We start from the raw sequence: 20607 nt of genomic DNA, 5'->3' as shown, positions 1-20607 counted from the left end.
GCCGTTAAAAGTACTCAACGCCGATTTACCATGACGTGGCTTCCACTACAGCCGTGAAAAGTACTCAACGCCGATTTACCATGACGTGGCTTCCACTACAGCCGTGAAAAGTACTCAACGTCGATTTACCATGACGTGGCTTTCACTACAGCCGTGAAAAGTACTCAACGCCGATTTACCATGACGTGGCTTTCACTACAGCCGTGAAAAGTACTCAACGCCGATTTACCATGACGCGGCTTTCACTACAGCCGTGAAAAGTACTCAACGCCGATTTACCATGACGCGGCTTTCACTACAGCCGTGAAAAGTACTCAACGCCGATATACCATGACGCGGCTTCCACTACAGCCGTGAAAAGTACTCAACGCCAATTTACCATGACGCGGCTTTCACTACAGCCGTGAAAAGTACTCTACGCAGATTTACCACGCTGTGGCTTTCACTACAGCCGTGAAAAGTACTCAATGCCGATTTACCATGACGTGGCTTCCACTACAGCCGTGAAAAGTACTCAACGCCGATTTACCATGATGTGGCTTTCACTACAGCCGTGAAAAGTACTCTACGCAGATTTACCATGACGTGGCTTTCACTACAGCCGTGAAAAGTACTCAACGCCGATTTACCATGACGCGGCTTCCACTACAGCCGTGAAAAGTACTCAACGCCGATTTACCATGACGCGGCTTTCACTACAGCCGTGAAAAGTACTCTACGCAGATTTACCACGCTGTGGCTTTCACTACAGCCGTGAAAAGTACTCAATGCCGATTTACCATGACGTGGCTTCCACTACAGCCGTGAAAATTACTCAACGCCGATTTACCATGATGTGGCTTTCACTACAGCCGTGAAAAGTACTCAACGCCGATTTACCATGACGTGGCTTCCACTACAGCCGTGAAAAGTACTCAACGCCGATTTACCATGACGCGGCTTTCACTACAGCCGTGAAAAGTACTCAACGGCGATTTACCATGACGCGGCTTTCACTACAGCCGTGAAAAGTACTCAACGCCGATTTACCATGACGTGACTTCCACTACAGCCGTGAAAAGTACTCAACGCCGATTTACCATGACGCGGCTTTCACTACAAGCCGTGAAAAGTACTCTACGCAGATTTACCACGCTGTGGCTTTCACTACAGCCGTGAAAAGTACTCAATGCCGATTTACCATGACGTGGCTTCCACTACAGCCGTGAAAAGTACTCAACAACCGATTTACCATGACGCGGCTTTCACTACAGCCGTGAAAAGTACTCAACGCCGATTTACCATGACGTGGCTTTAACTACAGCCGTTAAAAGTACTCAACGCCGATTTACCATGACGTGGCTTCCACTACAGCCGTGAAAAGTACTCAACGCCGATTTACCATGACGCGGCTTTCACTACAGCCGTGAAAAGTACTCTACGCCGATTTACCACGCTGTGGCTTTCACTACAGCCGTGAAAAGTACTCAATGCCGATTTACCATGACGTGGCTTCCACTACAGCCGTGAAAAGTACTCAACGGCGATTTACCATGACGCGGCTTTCACTACAGCCGTGAAAAGTACTCAACGCCGATTTACCATGACGTGGCTTTAACTACAGCCGTTAAAAGTACTCAACGCCGATTTACCATGACGTGGCTTCCACTACAGCCGTGAAAAGTACTCAACGCCGATTTACCATGACGTGGCTTCCACTACAGCCGTGAAAAGTACTCAACGTCGATTTACCATGACGTGGCTTTCACTACAGCCGTGAAAAGTACTCAACGCCGATTTACCATGACGTGGCTTTCACTACAGCCGTGAAAAGTACTCAACGCCGATTTACCATGACGTGGCTTCCACTACAGCCGTGAAAAGTACTCAACGCCGATTTACCATGACGTGGCTTTCACTACAGCCGTGAAAAGTACTCAACGCCGATTTACCATGACGTGGCTTTCACTACAGCCGTGAAAAGTACTCAACGCCGATTTACCATGACGTGGCTTCCACTACAGCCGTGAAAAGTACTCAACGCCGATTTACCATGACGTGGCTTCCACTACAGCCGTGAAAAGTACTCAACGCCGATTTACCATGACGTGGCTTCCACTACAGCCGTGAAAAGTACTCAACGCCGATTTACCATGACGTGGCTTCCACTACAGCCGTGAAAAGTACTCAACGCCGATTTACCATGACGTGGCTTTCACTACAGCCGTGAAAAGTACTCAACGTGGTCGTCTGATGTTTATAACTCGTGTGATATGAATGTAAAACTATGTACTACCACTATCATGCTGATATGCTGAATCATGCTGAATAGAACAGACTAATCAAAGACTAATCAAAATCAATGCATTTATAAAAGGATTTGACATAGAAAACAGTGAAGTAAAATAATATGACAAGACAGTGTAGCAGCCAAAATGCAGAGTGTGTTTTCAATTTAGTCTACTGGGTTCTATTTGTGTTCTCTGTTCTGTTCAGATATTTAAAGAATCTATAACCAGCAGGTACACATTATCATTTTATCCAGGCTCCTATAAAAATACCATTATTGCTGTTACAACTTATTATTATTACTAGTAGTAGTAGCAGTATATTACATTTACAGCATTTATCAGACGCCCTTATCCAGAGCGACTTACAATCAGTGGTTACAGGGACAGTCCCCCCCTGGAGACACTCAGGGTTAAGTGTCTTGCTCAGAGACACAATGGTAGTAAGTGCTGTTGTGTTTGGTTGGTTTTATGTATGCCTGTTGAAGTGGGGTTGAAAGTAGAACAATATGGACATCTTTGAATAAATTACACGTGTTCATATTAGTATAGAAGCTGGATGGCCAAATTAATGCAGTCTTTGCATGCAGTCTTTTGTTTTTAACTTTTGCTTCTGAATACTTTAAATAATTGAAATTAATCAAGGAACAGATTGCAATTGCGGGAGAGAAAAGAAGGTTATATTGTGAAGAAGTGAAACAAAAAAAGAATAGTTAGGGTAGGAAGTAACATTTCTCCCAGCGTTTCAGATTCAGATTTTTATTTGTCACATACACCATCATACACGGTACTGCATGCAGTGTCTTTTTTTCCTCCAGATCCTTTAATTCTTTTGAAACACGCCGAAGCATGAAACCGCGAACGGGCTTCTTCAATGAAATCATGTGGCTGAGGCGTCCCGGTTTTTCCCGTTTCTTCTTCTCCCTGCTTTTCGGCCTTGTCTTTTGGACTCTGCGGTTCTATCCGGAAGAACATGCGTCCTCCTGTGAACTTCTCTCTGCCTGGCGAGGCGTGTGAGCCCCTGCGTGATCGTTCCGAGTTGGTGGGCATGCTGCGCTTCTTCTCTGCGAAGTTGGCTGGAGTCGCTCTTCTTCTCTTCGCTTTTCTAAATTCACATTTATGTTGTGGTCCAGCTCATGACGAAGAAGGAGAAGAGTGTTGCCCCATGTGCGGTCCAGGTAAGCATGGTCTCCGCAACGCAATGAAAGTGAAAGCCAATGAAGAATCTGTCTTCAAGTACTAATTGTTTTTAAGGATATTATGTCTACAAGCGCTGCACACAAAGCAGCACCACAACTTGTGGTCCATGCCCTCCATCTACGTTCATGGATGAGCAAAACGACAGAGGAAGGTGTCTCTCCTGCACAAACTGCAATTCCAGTTAAGTACTTCACTACCAATCGAAAGTTTAATTCGTTATCAAATCATTCAGTAACATTCAGCATGTTTCCTAAATCCAGAATCAGCATAACAGAACCTCGGGTGCGGTATATGGGGTTGATAAGGAGAAATGCAGTGTGTCTTCCTTCTTTAAAGGTCCCCTATGATGAAAATGTGACTTTGTGAGATGATTTAACCTCATTACGAGTTCCACTAGCCAGATGGTCGGATCTGGAATTTGAGACGTTACCTCCCGTTTCTCGTGCTTTGTCTGCCAGAGAATTTCCCGCCCCTCCCCTGAAACATGATCTCCACCGACCGTAATGGCTTCCAAAGGTGCGAAGCATCGCAGTCACTCGGTGTTTGGATGTAAAAATAAGCAAAAACTTAGTTTTTAAGTTCCATCACGCGAAGCTCTGAAGAACCAGCGGGTTCATTTGATCTTTTTCTGGAAAAAGGCGACATCCTCTCTGTAGCAAACATTGTGGTTGGTAGACTGTGTTGATGACTTCTATTGGACGCTCTCCTCCTCATCCCGCCTCTCTCCTCCTCATTAGCATTTAAAGCTACAGACGGTGAAACGCCGCATCCTGGGAAATCCCATTGTGGGACTGGATCAGTGGTGGTCTAGCGGTAAAGGAAGCGGCCCTGTAATCAGAAGGTTGCCGGTTCGAATCCTGATCCGCCAAGGTGCCACTGAGCAAAGCACCAAGGTGCCACTTCACTTCACTTTTTTTTTTTTTTTCAAAGTTCGTGTAATTCTGCACCATGGTTGAATTTCGGAAAGAGACGAATTAGGAGACCAACACGACCGAAATAAAATGATTTTTTTTTTCATAATGGGGGACCTTTAAATATTACTGTCATACTGGATGAGGTGCAGTGCAGGACAGTTTCACCCCCCACCAGCAGCAGTGCTTCTCCAGATGATTGTATTTATTGCATGTGCCTTTTAAGGTGGTGGACTGAGAGTTAAGAGGTCGTGCACCTCAACTACGGACGCGGCATGTGAACCCCTGGAAGGTCATCACTGCACATCACTGCAATTCAACGGTAGCTGTCGAGCTGCTGCGGCGCATTCAAAATGTGACCCTGGACAATTCATCAAACAGCACGGTATTTCAGCTAAAAATCGAACAACTGAAACGTCTCCATGCCGAGAAGTTCCTCACTCTGGTCGCTCCGCAGGTGCAGCATCTGCAGACACCGTGTGTGAGAAGTGTGTGGAGGACACCTACTCCGACGGCTCCTTCTCCCGCTGCAGAACCCACACACGGCAAGTCACTGCCAACGATCCTGGTTTACAGTGGAGGTACTGGACATGTGATCCGGCAGTGAATAATTTGAAATCAATTTGGTCTCAATAGGTGTGAATCGAGGGGACAGTACCGAATTAAAGCTGGGACGTCAACGTCTGACGCTGAATGTGGGGACAACAAGAGCTTCGAACTCAAAATGATTGTCCTCATAACATCTGTCTTTGTTGGAATCGGTGTCGTGGTGACTGTTGTGCTAGAAATCTTCGATCAGGTGAAACCTTCAAAAAAAGAAAAACCGAGGAGGAGGACGAAGGTGTATTAAGTGAAGGGATTGTCACTTGTGATACACAGCAGCACAGCACACGGTGCACAGAGTGAAATGTGTCCTCTGCATTTAACCCATCACCCTGAGTGAGCAGTGGGCAGCCATGGCAGGCGCCCGGGGAGCAGTGTGTGGGGACGGTGCTTTGCTTGGTGGCACCTTGGCAGGTCGGGATTCGAACCAGCAACCTTCTGATTACGGGGTGGCTTCCTTAACCGCTAGGCCACCACTGGGTTTCAGCACCCCCACTTTTGCTGGATGTATGAGTTAGTGCCTGATTTGTTTTGTCTGTACGTGTCTAGGTATATTGTGCTCTTGCCTGTTTTGTTCTGCCTAGGGTTCAGGTTCACATTTACATTTACATTTACGGCATTTATCAGACGCCCTTATCCAGAGCGACTTGCAATCAGTAGTTACAGGGACAGTCCCCCTGGAGCAATTTAGGGTTAAGTGTCTTGCTCAGGGACAAAATGGTAGTAAGCGGGATTTGAACCTGGGTCTTCTGGTTCATAGGCGAGTGTGTTACCCCCTAGGCTTCTACCAGCCCATTCTAATGGCTGCCATATATCACTACAAGGGTAGTTTGTATACACAAAATCAAGGATAATGATCAAGAGCGTAGAGAAGATGTTGGACTTCAGGAGACGTCCCCTCTGACAGGCCAGTGTCTCCTGTTCCCAGAACCTCTATCCTGGAAAAGCCCCAGCAGAGGATGCAACTGAAGTCCAGTCTTCCATTAAAGCTGCAGTCACCAAGTCCGTCCCGTGCTCCTCCATTGCTGAAAAGATCGCTGCTGTCCCCCTGCCCTCCATCCAGGACACCCTGGACACAGACTTTTTGTCCAGCTGCCCTCTGCCAGCCGACACAGGGACAGTTTCTTTCCCCTCGCCGTGACGACTGGACACCCACCGCTGCACTTTATGAACACTTTCATTGCATGTTTCGATATTGTGTATTTCTTCACTCTTTATACTGTTGCGCTTGAGAGACGTCGGCGACCAGAATCAAATTTCAATAAACACGATTCAGATTCTGACATCATCAGACGAATTAACAGTACAGGTATAAAGGGCCTCACAGTTATCCCATATACAGTACAGGCCAAAAATCTGGAGTCACCTTCTCATTTTACATTTACATTTACGGCATTTACCAGACGCCCTTATCCAGAGTGACTTACAATCAGTAGTTACAGGGGCAGTCCCCCCTGGAGCAGTTTAGGGTTAAGTGTCTTGCCCGGGGACACAATGGTAGTAAGCGGGATTTGAACCTGGGTCTTCTGGTTCATAGGCGAGTGTGTTACCCACTAGGCTACTACCACCCTATCTCATTCAACTGTGTTTTCTTTATCTTCATGACCATTTACGTTGGTAGATTCTCACTGAAGGCATCAAAACTATGAATGAACACATGTGGAGTTCTGTACTTAACAAAAAAAGGTGAAATAAGTGAAAACATGTTTTATATTCTAGTTTCTTTGCTCTGATTACTGCTTTGCACACTCTTGCCATTCTCTCGATGAGCTTCAAGAGGTCGTCACCTGAAATGCTTCTCCAACAGTCTTGAAGGAGTTCCCAGAGGTGTTTAGCACTTGTTGGTCCAGCTCACCCCAAACCATCTGGATTGGGTTCAGGTCCGGTGACTGTGGAGGTCAGGTCTCCACTTTTTGTTAAGTACAGAACTCCACATGTGTTCATTCATAGTTCTGATGCCTTCAGTGGGAATCTACCAACGTAAATGGTCATGAGACACATTGAATGAGGTGTCCAGACTTTTGGCCTGGACTGTATGTCCTAACTGAATAAGCCAGACAGGCATGTACATACAATGTACTCGTGTACATACATATTCAGAAAACAACTTTAGGTGGAAGGAGGTGATTATTGTGGTGGTGAGCACAGCAGCCAGGGTGCTAGTAGCCTAGCGGGTAACACCACCCGCCTATGAACCATAAGACCCAGGTTCGAACCCCACTTACTACCATCTTGTCTCTGAGCAAGACGCTTTACCCTTAGTGTCCCCAGGGGGGGGACTGTCCCTGTAACTACTGATTGTAAGTCGCTCTGGATAAGGGCGTCTGGTAAATACTGTAAATCTAGGTAAAGGGAGTCGACTCTCATTCAATAATAAATAATCGGCCCAGCATCAGAATAATGTCCATAGTGTCCACAGATAAGTTGCATTCAAGCTTAAAACTTTTTTTTTTTTTTTATTCTTGATGAAACTCGCCCTCAGATCGACTCTCGATGCCGGGAGCTGAAACACCGGGGGAAATTGTCACCGTCGACCATGAGGTGGCGCAAGCGAAGCATAATTTTTTTTTTTCTATCCTTCGGAGTATTAACACGTTTTATTTATTTAACGTCCCGATCGGCGCGCAAATGAAGGCGACCGCGGACACGTGACGCGTCCAGACGCGCCGCGACGCGCCGTCCAGACCGGAGGACAGCGGCAGCCGATCCCGCCGATCCGAGGCACCATGGAGTCCGCGGAGAGGAAGAGGAGCAGGAAATCCCAGAGCTTCAAGCTGGTCAGCGGCCGAGGTGAGTCGGGCGACGGTGGCGCCGGGTGACCTCGCCGCGCAGGACGGATGGCGCAGGACGGAGACGGTGTCCACAGGTGGTGGCGCGTCATTGGCCCGCATCCTGCCAACGTCACTCCGGGTCTCCTGGTCGTGGCGGTCCAGAGTGCAGACGAGGAAGAACTGTGGCAACTTCCAGCGACCTGGTCCCCGTCCCCGTCCAAAAAAATAAAAAAGATTTTCCATCCAACATACAGGATGCTTTATCCTGACTTTACTCAATTTGTTTGATTGAAATGCGCCTGGTTGGGTGTTTGTGTTCCTTGGGAATAAAATGAATAAATGCTTGTGTTTTGAAGAATTTGAACCGGAATACTACGAAGACGCCGACGTCCACAGTGACCAGAAGGACGTGGCTGAGGCTGAAGGTACAGCGACCCAACTCCCAACCCCGTCCCATCTCTGGACGTCTGAATGTCAGGTTTTTGAGTCTGTCCCACTTTCAGCTTGGCTGGGCGACGACGGCATGGAGATCAAGCGGCAGATCACCGGGATGATGCGGCTGCTGAGCGACAAGAGCGGCCGGGTGTACCACCGCGTCCCCAGGGAGGGGGACGGCCTGAGAGAGGAGCCCCGGGACGAGGCGTTCGGCCTGGACCCCGACGAGCCCCAGCACAGCGCGTGGACCAGCGGCCCCCTGTCCTCCGCGCAGTACGGAACCCGGTCCAGAACCCAGAGGATGATCGGTCAGACGAAGGACGCGGTCCGGCCAAACGGTGAGTGTCGTTGTTGGAATGTGTACCTGTGCTGTCTTCATTCACGACCTTTTTTTTAAAAAATGTTTTTAATTCTCTTATTTAACAAATGACGAAAAACTACAAAAAAAAAAAAATAAATACACCCACACCAACATTCAGTCGACACCCAGACTACATAAGACAATAGGCACCCAGGCCGGGTCCAGCCTCCGCCCCTGACGGAGCCGCCTGGCCTGTTACCCCCCACAATGGGGGTGCGGTTGGCCCTGGGTTCCTCAGACAACACAACGCTGGACCTCACGTGGCCGGAGCGCGTCGGCAGGTCCTGAATCCGACCGAGGACATCTGGGACATCACGTCTCGCTCCGTCCACCAGCGCCAGGGCTGGGAGGAGATCCCTCAGGAGACCATCCGCCACCTCATCAGGAGCGGGTCCGGGCGTTGTAGGGAGGTCACACACACTGCCGAGCCTCATTTTGACATTAAGGACATTACACGAACGTTGGATCGGCCTGTAGTGCGTTTGTCCACATTCATTTTGAGTGCGACTCCAAATCCAGGCCTCCACGGGTTGATAAATTCGATTTCCAGTATTTAGTATTTAATAAGAATATTTCACATCTACGATGTCTCATTTTTCCCCTGCTTTATTATTTTTTTTTCTTGAGCAGTGTAAATTGTAAAGAATGGGAGATGGGAGATGGATGATGTGTGTGTGAAAGCGAGAGTAATGTCTGGCTGGGCCGGGCATGAAGGACAACGTCTAGACGCTTCCCTGCGCGGACAGAGGGAGGAAGCTGCATCGCCAGACAAGCTTTCACACACACACACACACACACACACACACACACACACACAGTCTGCTCATTGTCTGCATCCTCAAATGCTTCAGCATTCAATGTGGCATCATCTGAAGTGGCCTTGTGCTGTCGTACGCCTCTCGCCCCGCACAGACGTGGCCGTGCCCCCTCCGCCGGTTGCCACGGCGACAGAGCGCAGCTGTTGTATGTGCAACTGTAAGAGCACACTGCAGGCCATACTGCTGGAGCTGCGCACCATGAGGAAATTCATGCAAGCACAGAAAGGTCAGCCAACAAAACGCCAATGCACCATCTTTCCTGTAAAAATCCGACGTTGCGTTACGACTTTCTCAGCACGCAGCATTCTGGGTGGGACACCAGGGTCGGCAGACTTCGTGCATGGTGGCAAATCAAAAGTATTATTCCATTCACTCTTAATATTTGAAGAATTCTATTATCAATAGGCAGGGATTTAAAATAAATTAAGAAAAAAACCTGTCTCAGAGCTGCCAGGGCGGTAGTAGCCTAGCAGGTAACACGCTCGCGTACGAACCAGAAGACCCAGGTTCAAACCCCACTTAGTGCCATTGTGTCCCTGAGCAGGACACTTAACCCTGAGTGTCTCCAGGGGGGGGACTGTCCCTGTAAGTACTGACTGTAAGTCGCTCTGGATAAGGACGTCTGGTAAATGCTGTAAATGTAAATGTTATATCAGAGCTGCCAGGCCGCCATCCACCACAGACGAAGGCTATCTTTGAATTTTTTTACCGACTCGCCATTATCCAATAATAGACTGATTGGCTCAGACCCTGCATTTCTCGCCCCAGTCACCTGCACTTTAGACCCCAACAAATCAGCACATCAGCGGCATGGTGCCTCGTTCATCACATCTCGGAATTACTGGACACACAATTTCACTCTCACACGATTGCCACGGGGCCTGAATATTCCAGAATCGACCACGAAGGTGGCATGAAGGTGGCTAGCTCAAGACCTTCCTCTTTAGAGAATATTTAGATGAACTTGTAACCTTCTTCTTGTCTGACTTCTGTATAGAAACTACAACAGAGTGAATAAAAATGTTGTATTCATAGTTGGGGGTCCTAGTGAACCAGAACTGACCACTTCATCCATGGTGACATGGAAGCACGTTGTAATTCGCTCTGGATAAGGATGTAAATGTGGCAAAAAAAAAATCCCATTTTTTATTTTTGTACCACAGATTAGAATTGGCTGGTCAGTGTGGTCTCATTTTAGTAAATTATTTTAGCGAATTTCAAGCTTTATTGCCTGTGAACGTTGTCAGTTCTGCTGCTCTGTGTGAAGGTGGGCCTGATGTTTTTAGGTGCTTTATTTACCGCGGTCAGCCACAACATTATGACCTACAGAAGGCCTGTTGCTTCTCGTCATTTTCTGATTTTGCGTTTGTCGTGATCCTCAGCTCCCCATGAGAAGCCAGGCGCCCCTGGCGCCGCCTGGTCCAGTCGGTCCCCTGCTCCCAAAAAAAGAGCCCGCAAGAGGAGGCCGGTGCACAGAGTGGCACCTCTGGCCACGCCCATCAGGACAGCCCTGCCAACGTCACTGCGGCCCGAGCCACCCGCCCCATCGTCTCCGCCCCGCCCTAATCCTCCTCCAACAAGCGTTGCTCCGCCCACCTCTCATTTTAGCCCAATCAGAGGACAAAACTCAGCGGAGGTAGTGGAGTAAAACTGTCTGTGTTGTCTGTGTGTCTGTTCTAGCGAGAATTCACACAAGCCCTGGTCCGTACGTGCAATGTGTGAAGGTGAATGAATGTGCCTCCCAAAACACAATTCTGTAGCTGCGCAATGTAGTTTTTGGGTAGAAAGTAGAAAATATAACTTTATTACTGATGCATGCAGTTAATACCGCTTTATGTATGCATTATAACAACATCTGATCATGTGAGTGTGGCATGGATGCGGTGGCAGGAACAGACACAAACTCGTTCAGAAAATGTGATGTAATGAGTGAATAAACATAACATTATCGTGTTTATGCTACAGTATGACCTCCGACCCCAAATCTGGAACATTTTCACACGCCTTAATTTGAATCACATGTAGATGGGAGATGATTGTTGTGGGGTTTTGTTTCTGGATTTTTTTTAATTGCCATGTGAATGCGTGAGCCTGCGTATGGATATTAATATCTCCACCCGTATGGCCCGCTGCCTTGCGTTTAGCCAGAGGTCCAGCTGGCCGAGGACTACGACGTGTTCATCCCCAAGTCCCAGCTGGACTCCATCCTGGTCAACTACACGCGCTCGGGGAGCCTGCTGTTCCGGAAGCTGGTGTGTGCCTTCTTCGACGACACCACCCTGGCCAACTCGCTGCCCAACGGTAAGAGGAAGAGGGGCCTGAACGACCACCGGAAGGGGCTGGACCAGAACATAGTGGGTGCCATTAAAGGTCAGTGGCCTCAAACCCACCGGCAAAGAGCCCGTGGAAGCCTGTGAATGCACAAACGTTAACAACCTGCAGGATCTTTTGATGAGTGCAGATGTGTGTGTGTGTGTTTGAATGCAGTTTTCACTGAGAAGTACTGCACCGCTAACAGAATTGAGAAGCTTCCAGGTGCAAGAGACTGGGTCCAAATTCTGCAGGACCAGATTAAACTGGCAAGAAGGAGGTTAAAGCGCGGTAGGGCCCTACTATTCGTTTGTGTGTGTGTGTGTGTGTGTGTGTGTGTGTAAAAGTGATACAACCCTGTTGTACCGTTAATGCAGCGGAGAATTCTACGGACTGTGACGAGGCACCGAGCGGACCCACCCAAAACACAGGTAACACAAAATGATATCCAATAAATCTACTGCTGCTTTAAAACTTTATTAACGAGTTGCTTCACTTCCCTGCCATTCGCACACTGAAAATGTTTGCCAAATAATTTTCCTTTCTTTCTTTAACATTCGCTCTGATCTTGTTTTTGTGTTGTTTAATATTCAAGGACACTGATAAATCGTGATATTTATAAGAAAAAATGCTCACCAACTGCATGTTCAGGACTTAATAAGACAGCGACAGGACGCGTCTGCTTGCTGGTTCCCTGCATGATGAAGAGGAGGAACTATTATGATTTCTTTTTAATGAAGTTTAAAAAGGGGAGGGGCCTGTAGGCATGATTGACAGCTCTCACACACCCTACTTTAACCCCTGCACATTCAGCATCTATCACCTGCCTTTCACTGCGCCCACTGCTAACCGCAACATGCAGGTTATCAGCACTTTAATTTAATGTCGCAGCATGTGTGATAGTCATATAATCAAAATCTAATAAAATACTCAATTAAATATTTTATATTCAATAAAAAAAAAAAAAAGTTAATGTGTAACTAGTGCATGTTAACGTGTGTGTTTGATGTTGACAGGACCACCTCAGCACTCCAGTGGGCAGAGAGATGATGGCTCGGGACTGACAGGTTAGCCGTTGCGGGCTCTCCACGTGTTCCGAAGAATTCCTGGGAATTCTGGGCATGCGGGCCCACGGTCGTCATGGAAACAATGTAACAAACATTCCGGCGCCAGAAACCCTGTGTATATTGCGGCTGTTCCGGCAGCGTTACTTCGACCTCTTCACGCATTGTGGCACTTTAGGAAGGTCTCCTTTGGACGTCTTTTCAATATCTTAGTTACGATTAATTATATATGACTCTTTTGGTGTCAGTGTCCCCGTTGTTGGTATTCTATTTGTCTTCTGTTCTTTCTTCTATGCAGGAAATATAATTCAATTATATTCAATTATATTTCCTTCAACGAGGAAATATAATCGAGGTCTTTCGTTAGTTGGAGTTCTAAAAAAAACGATGTGACAGTCGGTAGAAGCGGGTTCCGTTAAAACGCCTGCTAGTCGTAGACCGCGTACAGATGCCGTTGTAATCTTGGTGGTTATTTTTTGAGGTGGTCTGTGCTCAGTGATAAAAAAAAAAAATGAACATGTATTTTGTCCCCTTCCCTTCACATTAGCCGTAGTGAAGTGTTCTTGAGGCTGTGCGGTTCCGTCAGTGTACGCCAGTTCTGATTTGTCTCACGTTTCTGTTGTGCTCTCAACTAAATGCTTAGTAGGTGCAATGCTGTTAACTTGACTGTGTATATGAACCTAATTTAATGGATTATTTTTATCAATTGTACTCTTTAAAGATCCAATGTGTAGATTTTGCTATTCTTTTACAAAGCAAGGGCTGTAGTGAGTGGCAAGTGTCGGTGAAGTTTGCACATCCCCCAAAGCTCTGGCCTTACATCCGATTCAAATGTTATTTTGCAGATGCCTTATTATTAAATATTGAATGATTGAGCTACAGTCACACAGGAAGGAAGAAGACCAAAATAAGCAGTTATATATATAATAAAATATATAATATGTGTGGTACAGATTTCTGTATAAATTCCCACAGACTGAGGTGAAAATACACCTCCGGTAGCCCTCAGCGCGTCTCTCTGAGCTTTTCCTAAATCCCTGTTTCTGTTCGCGCTGTCTGTGCCTCCTGTATCTTCAGTCCAAAACCAATAAACCATCTTTATTTCCACCAGTGCTGGCCTGGCCGCGTCCCGTCATCTTTTTGTCTAATGAAGGAATCGGGTCTTAACAGCATGCCTGCGTGCGGAATAACGATGAATTAAAAGCAGAAAATGTGAGTTGGGTGTCCTATGAGTTGCAACTGCCATTGACCTCAATATTGCAGATATTCAAGTGGAACCAATATGCAAATATTGCAAACATAACCAAATATTTTAATTTTATGTTTTTAAACATAAAACATGTGTAACAGGTAGGGTGAAGGTGTGCAAATGTGTAAAGTGAAAGTAAAGTGAACATTTGTGACAAATGTACGTGACAAATAAAAAATTCCCACCCCCAACACTGACATGGAATAGTTGGTGTTTTGCACAAACATAAAAACAAAACTGAAGTGATTGTAACTTGTGATACACAGCAGCACAGCAAACAGTGAAATTTGTCCTCTGCATTTAATCCATCACCCTGAGTGAGCAGTGGGCACCATGACAGGCGCCCGGGGAGCAGTGTGTGAGGACGGTGCTTTGCTCAGTGACACCTCAGTGGCACCATCTCCACACACTGCTCCCCGGGCGCCTGTCATGGTGCCCACTGTCCACCAAGGGTGATGGTTAAATACAGAGGACACATTTCAACGTATCACTGTGTGCTGTACTGCAGTATCTCACAATGGCAATCACTTCACTTTAATAAAATAGTTACAATTCTGATAAGAATGATATAATGGGATAAGAAATCATGTCTTATAATAATAATAACTGCTTATATAGCACAGTTCATGCCTCTGAACATTGCTCGAAGCGCTTTTCAGAGGGTGCACACAGCAAATATTTAAAATATATATGATATGATGTGTAGTATTGTGAAACATGCTAATTTCCCTTTACTTTCACCCTACCTGTTACACATATTTTATGTTTAAAAATATGTAGTTACGTTTGCAATATCTGCATATTGGTTCCACTTGCAGTATTTGCAACATTGAGGTCAACAGCGGTCGCACAAGCCTTCCACTGCACATCACACCGTGTATGACTGTGTACGTGACAAATAAAAATTGAATTTGAATAATAAACGGGTTTTGTCTTTATTGCGTGAAACGGAACAGCGCCGGTCGCTGAATTAAAGGCGACGTGGTGCGACGAGACGTTTTACACGATGCAACGTGAGGTGGAGGCAGACGACGAGCGTGTTTAAAAAGACGCTAAATTAAAGGTTCGGCCCTTTGTTGACTTTTTTTTTTTTTTTTTGTCCTGCCTCTCAGCCCACATTTTGATTTGCTTTAAAGGGGAGGAAAAGGCGCCAGGCCGCCACTTGAGGACCCCACTCGCGCTCCGGGCCCTTCCCGACACGTCCGAGTCTCCGGGGCCGCGTCCAGCCCGCCGGCGCGTACGAGGTGACGCGGGCGGCCGTGCTGCACGTCGCCCTCCGTCCGCGGGGCTCCGCGGGGCCGGCGGGGCCGGTTAAAACGCGGCCGGCCGCGGCGCGCCGTTTCTGCGCAGGCAGCTGCCCGGGCGCCCGTTTTTTAAGGCGCGGGGCATTGTGGGACGCGCCCTGCTCCGTATCTGGCCGCGGCGCCGAGGAGAGACCGGTAAGGAGAAATTAAAGGGGAAACGTGGCGCGGATATAAACGTGCGGCGCGGCCGGAGGGACGCGGCCGCCCTCCGCTGCGGCGGCGGCGGGGACGCGGGACGCGGGCGCTCGCCGCGGGCCGTTTTATCCGCACTTCGCGCCCGGCGGCGCGGCTCGCATGGCGCGGCTCCTGCTCCGTCTTTCTTTTTTCCGCCGCCGACATTTTTTATATATATTTTTTATTTTTTTTTTTTCGCGGGGACCGAGTCTGGCGTTGGCGCGCTGGTCGGTGAAGGTGGCGCTCGTTTGGCAGCGGATGCCCGGGGAAAACGCTGCTGGGGCGGTTAACGTCCCGCGTAGGCCTCCGCAGCCCCGGTGCAGGGGTCCGAGTCGGGGCCACCTGCTCCCGCTTCAGCCCCAGGCCGATGGGTGACACTTTCACCACCGTCCCTTTTATTACCAATAATAACCATCACTCATCTTTCTGCAGATAAATACATCTACACTACAGGCCAAAGGTTCGGACACACCATCTCATTATATGTGTTTAATTTCATGACCATTTACGTTGGTAGATTCTCACCGAAGGCATCAAAACTATGAATGAACACATGTGGAGTTCTGTACTTAACAAAAAGTGGAGACCTGACCTCCACAGTCACCGGACCTGAACCCAATCCAGATGGTTTGGGGTGAGCTGGACCAACAAGTGCTAAACACCTCTGGGAACTCCTTCAAGACTGTTGGAAAAGCATTTCAGGTGATGACCTCTTGAAGCTCATCGAGAGAATGCCAAGAGTGTGCAAAGCAGTAATCAGAGCAAAGAAACTAGAATATAAAACATGTTTTCACTTATTTCACCTTTTTTTGTTAAGTACAGAACTCCACATGTGTTCATTCATAGTTCTGATGCCTTCAGTGAGAATCTACCAACGTAAATGGTCATGAAGATAAAGAAAACACGTTAAATGAGAAGGTGTCAACTTTTGGCCTGTACTGTGTGGGTGTATATAGATTAAAGTTGTTTTATAGTTTAGTTTTTCTGTCCAGTGTTTCATGTTCTTCAATATGAATCAAATTTCCAGTCGTCACTCATAAACAAGCGCAACTGTTCATAAATAATATACACACTCCATACTGTAATAATGCTTTAACTGTGAGTGTGTTGTGAGTTGTTCTGTAAAAATCCTCCAGGGATTCTACGGTCATTAAAAAAAAAAACAAGAGAAGTTCTGGAAGAAGAAGCACCTGTAGTTCCCGTGAGGCCGCGTGAGAAACATTTGGGAGCCCTGATCCTCGCCCCCTTCCCTCCTCTCCAGGCGGCAGCTGTCTTGACAGGAGAAGCCCGCTCGCTGCAGGCTCGGGTACAGTCGGCGCCAACCATGTCCGTGCGGGAGTCCTTCAACCCCGAGAGCCACGAGCTGGACAAGAGCTTCCGGCTCACGCGCTTCACGGAGCTGAAGGGCACCGGCTGCAAGGTCCCCCAGGACGTCCTGCAGAAGCTGCTGGAGTCCCTGCAGGAGAACCACTACCAGGAGGACGAGCAGTTCCTCGGCGCCGTCATGCCGCGGCTGGGTGCGTCCCCCGTGCCGTACGCCCGCCCGCCCGGTTTTCACGCCGCGTCTAACGGGCTCTTTTTTCCCTACGTTGTCAGGCATTGGCATGGACACGTGTGTCATTCCCCTGAGACACGGCGGCCTGTCCCTCGTCCAGACAACAGACTATATTTACCCCATAGTGGACGACCCCTACATGATGGTAAGACGAACGACGTTTGGCCACTAAAATGACCAAAATTACCGACAAAACTGCATTTTTTTCCCTGTTTCTCTTTAAAAGGGCCGAATTGCTTGTGCCAATGTGTTAAGTGACCTGTATGCCATGGGCGTGACCGAGTGTGACAACATGTTGATGCTCCTCGGCGTCAGCAACAAGCTGTCGGAGAAGGTGAGACTCTGGGCGCCGCCTCGCGCCCCGCCCGCCCGCCCAACCGAGCGCCGCGCACGAAAGTTAACGGCGGCGCGCCCCTCTGGTCTCTCCGCAGGAGAGGGACAAGGTGATGCCGCTCATCATGCAGGGCTTCAAGGACGCGTCGGAGGAGGCGGGGACGTCGGTCACCGGGGGCCAGACCGTCGTCAACCCCTGGATCGTGCTGGGAGGCGTGGCCACGACCGTGTGCCAACCCAACGAGTTCATCATGTGAGCCATGATGTTCCATCATGTAGAAGTCTCCAGGGTTCCTTCGGCCATCAAAAACCCGGAATAGTCCTGAAATTTGAAATATGACACGTGAATATATAATGAAGTACATTTAAGACCCTAGGGTGGTGGTAGCCTAGTGGGTAACACACTCGCCTATAAACCAGAAGACCCAGGTTCAAATCCCACTTACTACCATCGTGTCCCTGAGCAAGACACTTGACCCTGAGTGTCTCCAGGGGGGGACTGTCCCTGTAACTACTGACTGTAAGTCGCTCTGGATAAGGCCGTCTGGTAAATGCTGTAAACGTAAGACGTTTTAAAGTGAACCACGTCACGTGGTGCTCCATGCGTTGCTTCCGTATTCCAGACGTTTCTCAGCCATGTGTCTCCGTTTTAAAAGTAAATTACAGCCGGTCGTCTACGCCTGAACGTGATCGGTCCGATGGGTCCATTTTACTCGGGTCAATGTGCGACGCTGCAGCACGGCACGAGGTGACCCGACGAAACGTGTCCTCTGGATTGGATTTTTGTGGATTTTTTCCCCCACCGTGCCGGCTTATTGATAATGTTGCCATAATCTGCTCGCGTTTAGGCCAGACAACGCGGTGCCGGGTGACGTGTTGGTTCTTACGAAGCCCTTGGGAACTCAGGTCGCTGTGGCTGTGCACCAGTGGCTGGATATCGTAAGTGAAGCGCCGTTAGCGAGACGCTGACGTGCCGTCCTCCTCCTTATTGTCCCTTTTTCTGTTGTAGCCTGAGAAGTGGAATAAAATAAAGTTGGTGGTGACGCAGGAAGACGTGGAGCTGGCCTACCAGGAAGCCATGATGAACATGGCCCGACTCAACAGAACAGGTTCATTTTAATATCCATTAGCAATGCGGGTGCATATACAACACTTAGCAATAGGTAGATGTTTTTCGGCACCATGTTAAAGGTCCCCTGATATGACATTTTGACTTTGTGAGCTAATAAAACATTTAATATGAGTTCCCCGAGCCTGTTTACGGTCCGGCAGTGGCTAGAAACGGCTAGATGTGTAAAGTGTGTTTTGGTCGTTCTGCTTCACTGTTCAGAGAGCGGCAGCTCAGATGGTCTGATCTGGAATTTGTCCCCTTATGACGTCATGAGGGCTTCCAAACGCGTGAAACGTTGCAGTTACTCTGTGATTGCATTTAAAAATGAGCACAAATACATTTTTTTTTTTTAGACTCAAACCGGCGGGTTTGTTTTCTTTTGCTGGAAAAACGGCAATGCGACTTTGGATAGTGTTGTTGACGTCATTTCCATTCAATGTCCATAGGCCGCTCTCCTCCTCGTCCCGCCTCTCTCCTCCTCAGTTGCATTTAAAGCTACAGACGGTGAAACGGCGCGTCCTGGGAAATCTCATTGTGGGACTGGATCTGTAATTCTGCACGGAGGCGGAATTTCTGGAAAGACACTTCAGATACAGAATTAGGGGACCAACAAGACCAATATAAAAGCAAAAAAGATGTTCATGTCAGGGGACATTTAATATAATACAGCAATAATCTGATTGTCCTTCTGGGGTAAATTTTCTGGTGATGCCGGAATTGTTCCGATTCTGCCCCACCTAATTGTTCCCTCCGTCCGCAGCGGCAGGGCTGATGCACACGTTCAATGCTCACGCCGCCACTGACATCACCGGCTTCGGAATACTAGGCCACGCCCAGAACCTCGCGCGCCAGCAGCGCAGCGAGGTGTCCTTCGTGATCCACAACCTCCCTGTCCTGGCGAAGATGGCTGCGGTCAGCAAGGCCTGCGGCAACATGTTCGGCCTCATGCACGGCACCTGTCCCGAGACCTCAGGCACGTTCCTGCTCTCCCGGATTGTTCAGGAATTAATGCGCACCGCGAATGAGCAGTTAGAACCATGTAGAAGAACGCTTAACAAAGTCTCCTCCTGCAGGTGGTCTGCTGATCTGCCTTCCTCGCGAGCAGGCGGCCCGCTTCTGTGCCGAGATCAAGTCGCCCAAGTACGGAGAGGGACACCAGGCCTGGATCATCGGCATCGTGGAGAAGGGCAACCGCACGGCGCGGATCATCGACAAGCCCCGGATCATCGAGGTGGCGCCGCAGGTAGCCACGCAGAATGTCAACACCACCCCGGGAGCCACGTCCTAATCTCGGCCCAGAGACAGTCAGCCCCGGAGCCCGGAGAAATATATATATATATATATATATATATATACACATACACACACACACACACACACACACACGCGACGGAGCAAATTCACTCGAGTATTGGAAAAATTTAAAATCATGAAACAACAACTTTTCTGCCTTGACACAAGCTAGGAGAACGTCCATTGCCTTGGTGTGTGTTTTCTTTTCGCCCAGCTGTCAGGCAGCTTCAGAACGGACCGATTCACCCGTTGGGGCGTCTCGCCATCGAGGCCTTTTTTTTAATTATAAAGGATCGTACCGTAATTCTGACATAGGCAGGTAGACTTTGTTTTCTCTTCACTGTGTTACGAAGGTTAGCTTTTAGTATCGGATGCCTTGGACTATAGGGAAGGCGTAACAGCGGCGTATCTGAAAATAGGATTTTTTTTTTTTTTTTTTTTTTTATATATAAATAATGCTTTTGAACCCCCCTCTTGGGATGAAAATACCTAATTGAACAATGAAGGCTGATGGAAGTGAAGTCGGTGCCTCAAAGGCCTGACGCAGTGGGAACAGCTGTAGAACGCACGCGCGTCTACACCCTGTCGCGATTTATCCTATATTTTTTTATTTTTTACTACAGAGAATGTAATGAACAGGTGGGATGGAGGTTGATGGTGCGTCTCGCGCTGTTCGCCACGTGTATCGTGCACTCCGGCCTCCTGTTCTGTCCTGTGGTTGCTAGAATTCTGTTTTATAACATGTACAGAGTATTCCTTTTCTCCTCTTACCTCCTGTTTCAGGTCTGTAAATTCCTTTCTATTAAACCGAACCATACTTTCCTTCAATAAACTTTAAATCCTTTTTT

At 48.1% G+C, this 20607-nt stretch overlaps 2 protein-coding genes across 4 annotated transcripts in view; both read left to right on the top strand.

Moving 5' to 3' along the window:
• The window catches only part of sephs1 (selenophosphate synthetase 1), a 23229-nt gene extending 2622 nt beyond the window's left edge, over window positions 1-20607 (top strand). The window contains exons 1-9 of one of the 2 annotated variants that reach the window (XM_028957927.1): window positions 15139-15428; window positions 16729-16984; window positions 17064-17167; window positions 17249-17356; window positions 17454-17608; window positions 18204-18294; window positions 18365-18464; window positions 19227-19439; window positions 19540-20607. In XM_028957927.1, the coding sequence (XP_028813760.1) occupies window positions 16792-16984; window positions 17064-17167; window positions 17249-17356; window positions 17454-17608; window positions 18204-18294; window positions 18365-18464; window positions 19227-19439; window positions 19540-19754 (1179 nt within the window). In that variant the 5' untranslated portion in view covers window positions 15139-15428; window positions 16729-16791 and the 3' untranslated portion in view covers window positions 19755-20607. Of the gene's footprint in view, window positions 1-15138; window positions 15429-16728; window positions 16985-17063; window positions 17168-17248; window positions 17357-17453; window positions 17609-18203; window positions 18295-18364; window positions 18465-19226; window positions 19440-19539 lie in introns of those variants that run through there. The other variant, XM_028957928.1, reaches the window with a different exon arrangement.
• Window positions 7527-14092, top strand: bend7 (BEN domain containing 7). 2 transcript variants are annotated; one of them, XM_028957926.1, is made up of 9 exons: window positions 7528-7771; window positions 8109-8177; window positions 8256-8525; window positions 9461-9592; window positions 10749-11002; window positions 11511-11736; window positions 11854-11967; window positions 12054-12107; window positions 12693-14092. In XM_028957926.1, exons 1-9 carry the CDS (start codon window positions 7708-7710, stop codon window positions 12746-12748), a joined length of 1239 nt encoding a protein of 412 aa, XP_028813759.1. In that variant the 5' UTR covers window positions 7528-7707; the 3' UTR covers window positions 12749-14092. The 2 variants fall into 2 exon arrangements, with proteins under 2 accessions (XP_028813758.1, XP_028813759.1); XM_028957925.1 differs by having other exon boundaries at window positions 7527-7771; window positions 8109-8525.

This window comes from Denticeps clupeoides, chromosome 17, assembly GCF_900700375.1.
Source record: "Denticeps clupeoides chromosome 17, fDenClu1.1, whole genome shotgun sequence".
Classification (NCBI taxonomy): Eukaryota; Metazoa; Chordata; class Actinopteri; order Clupeiformes; family Denticipitidae; genus Denticeps; species Denticeps clupeoides.
Note: the sequence above shows the minus strand (reverse complement) of the source record. Positions and strands in the feature narration are given on the sequence as shown.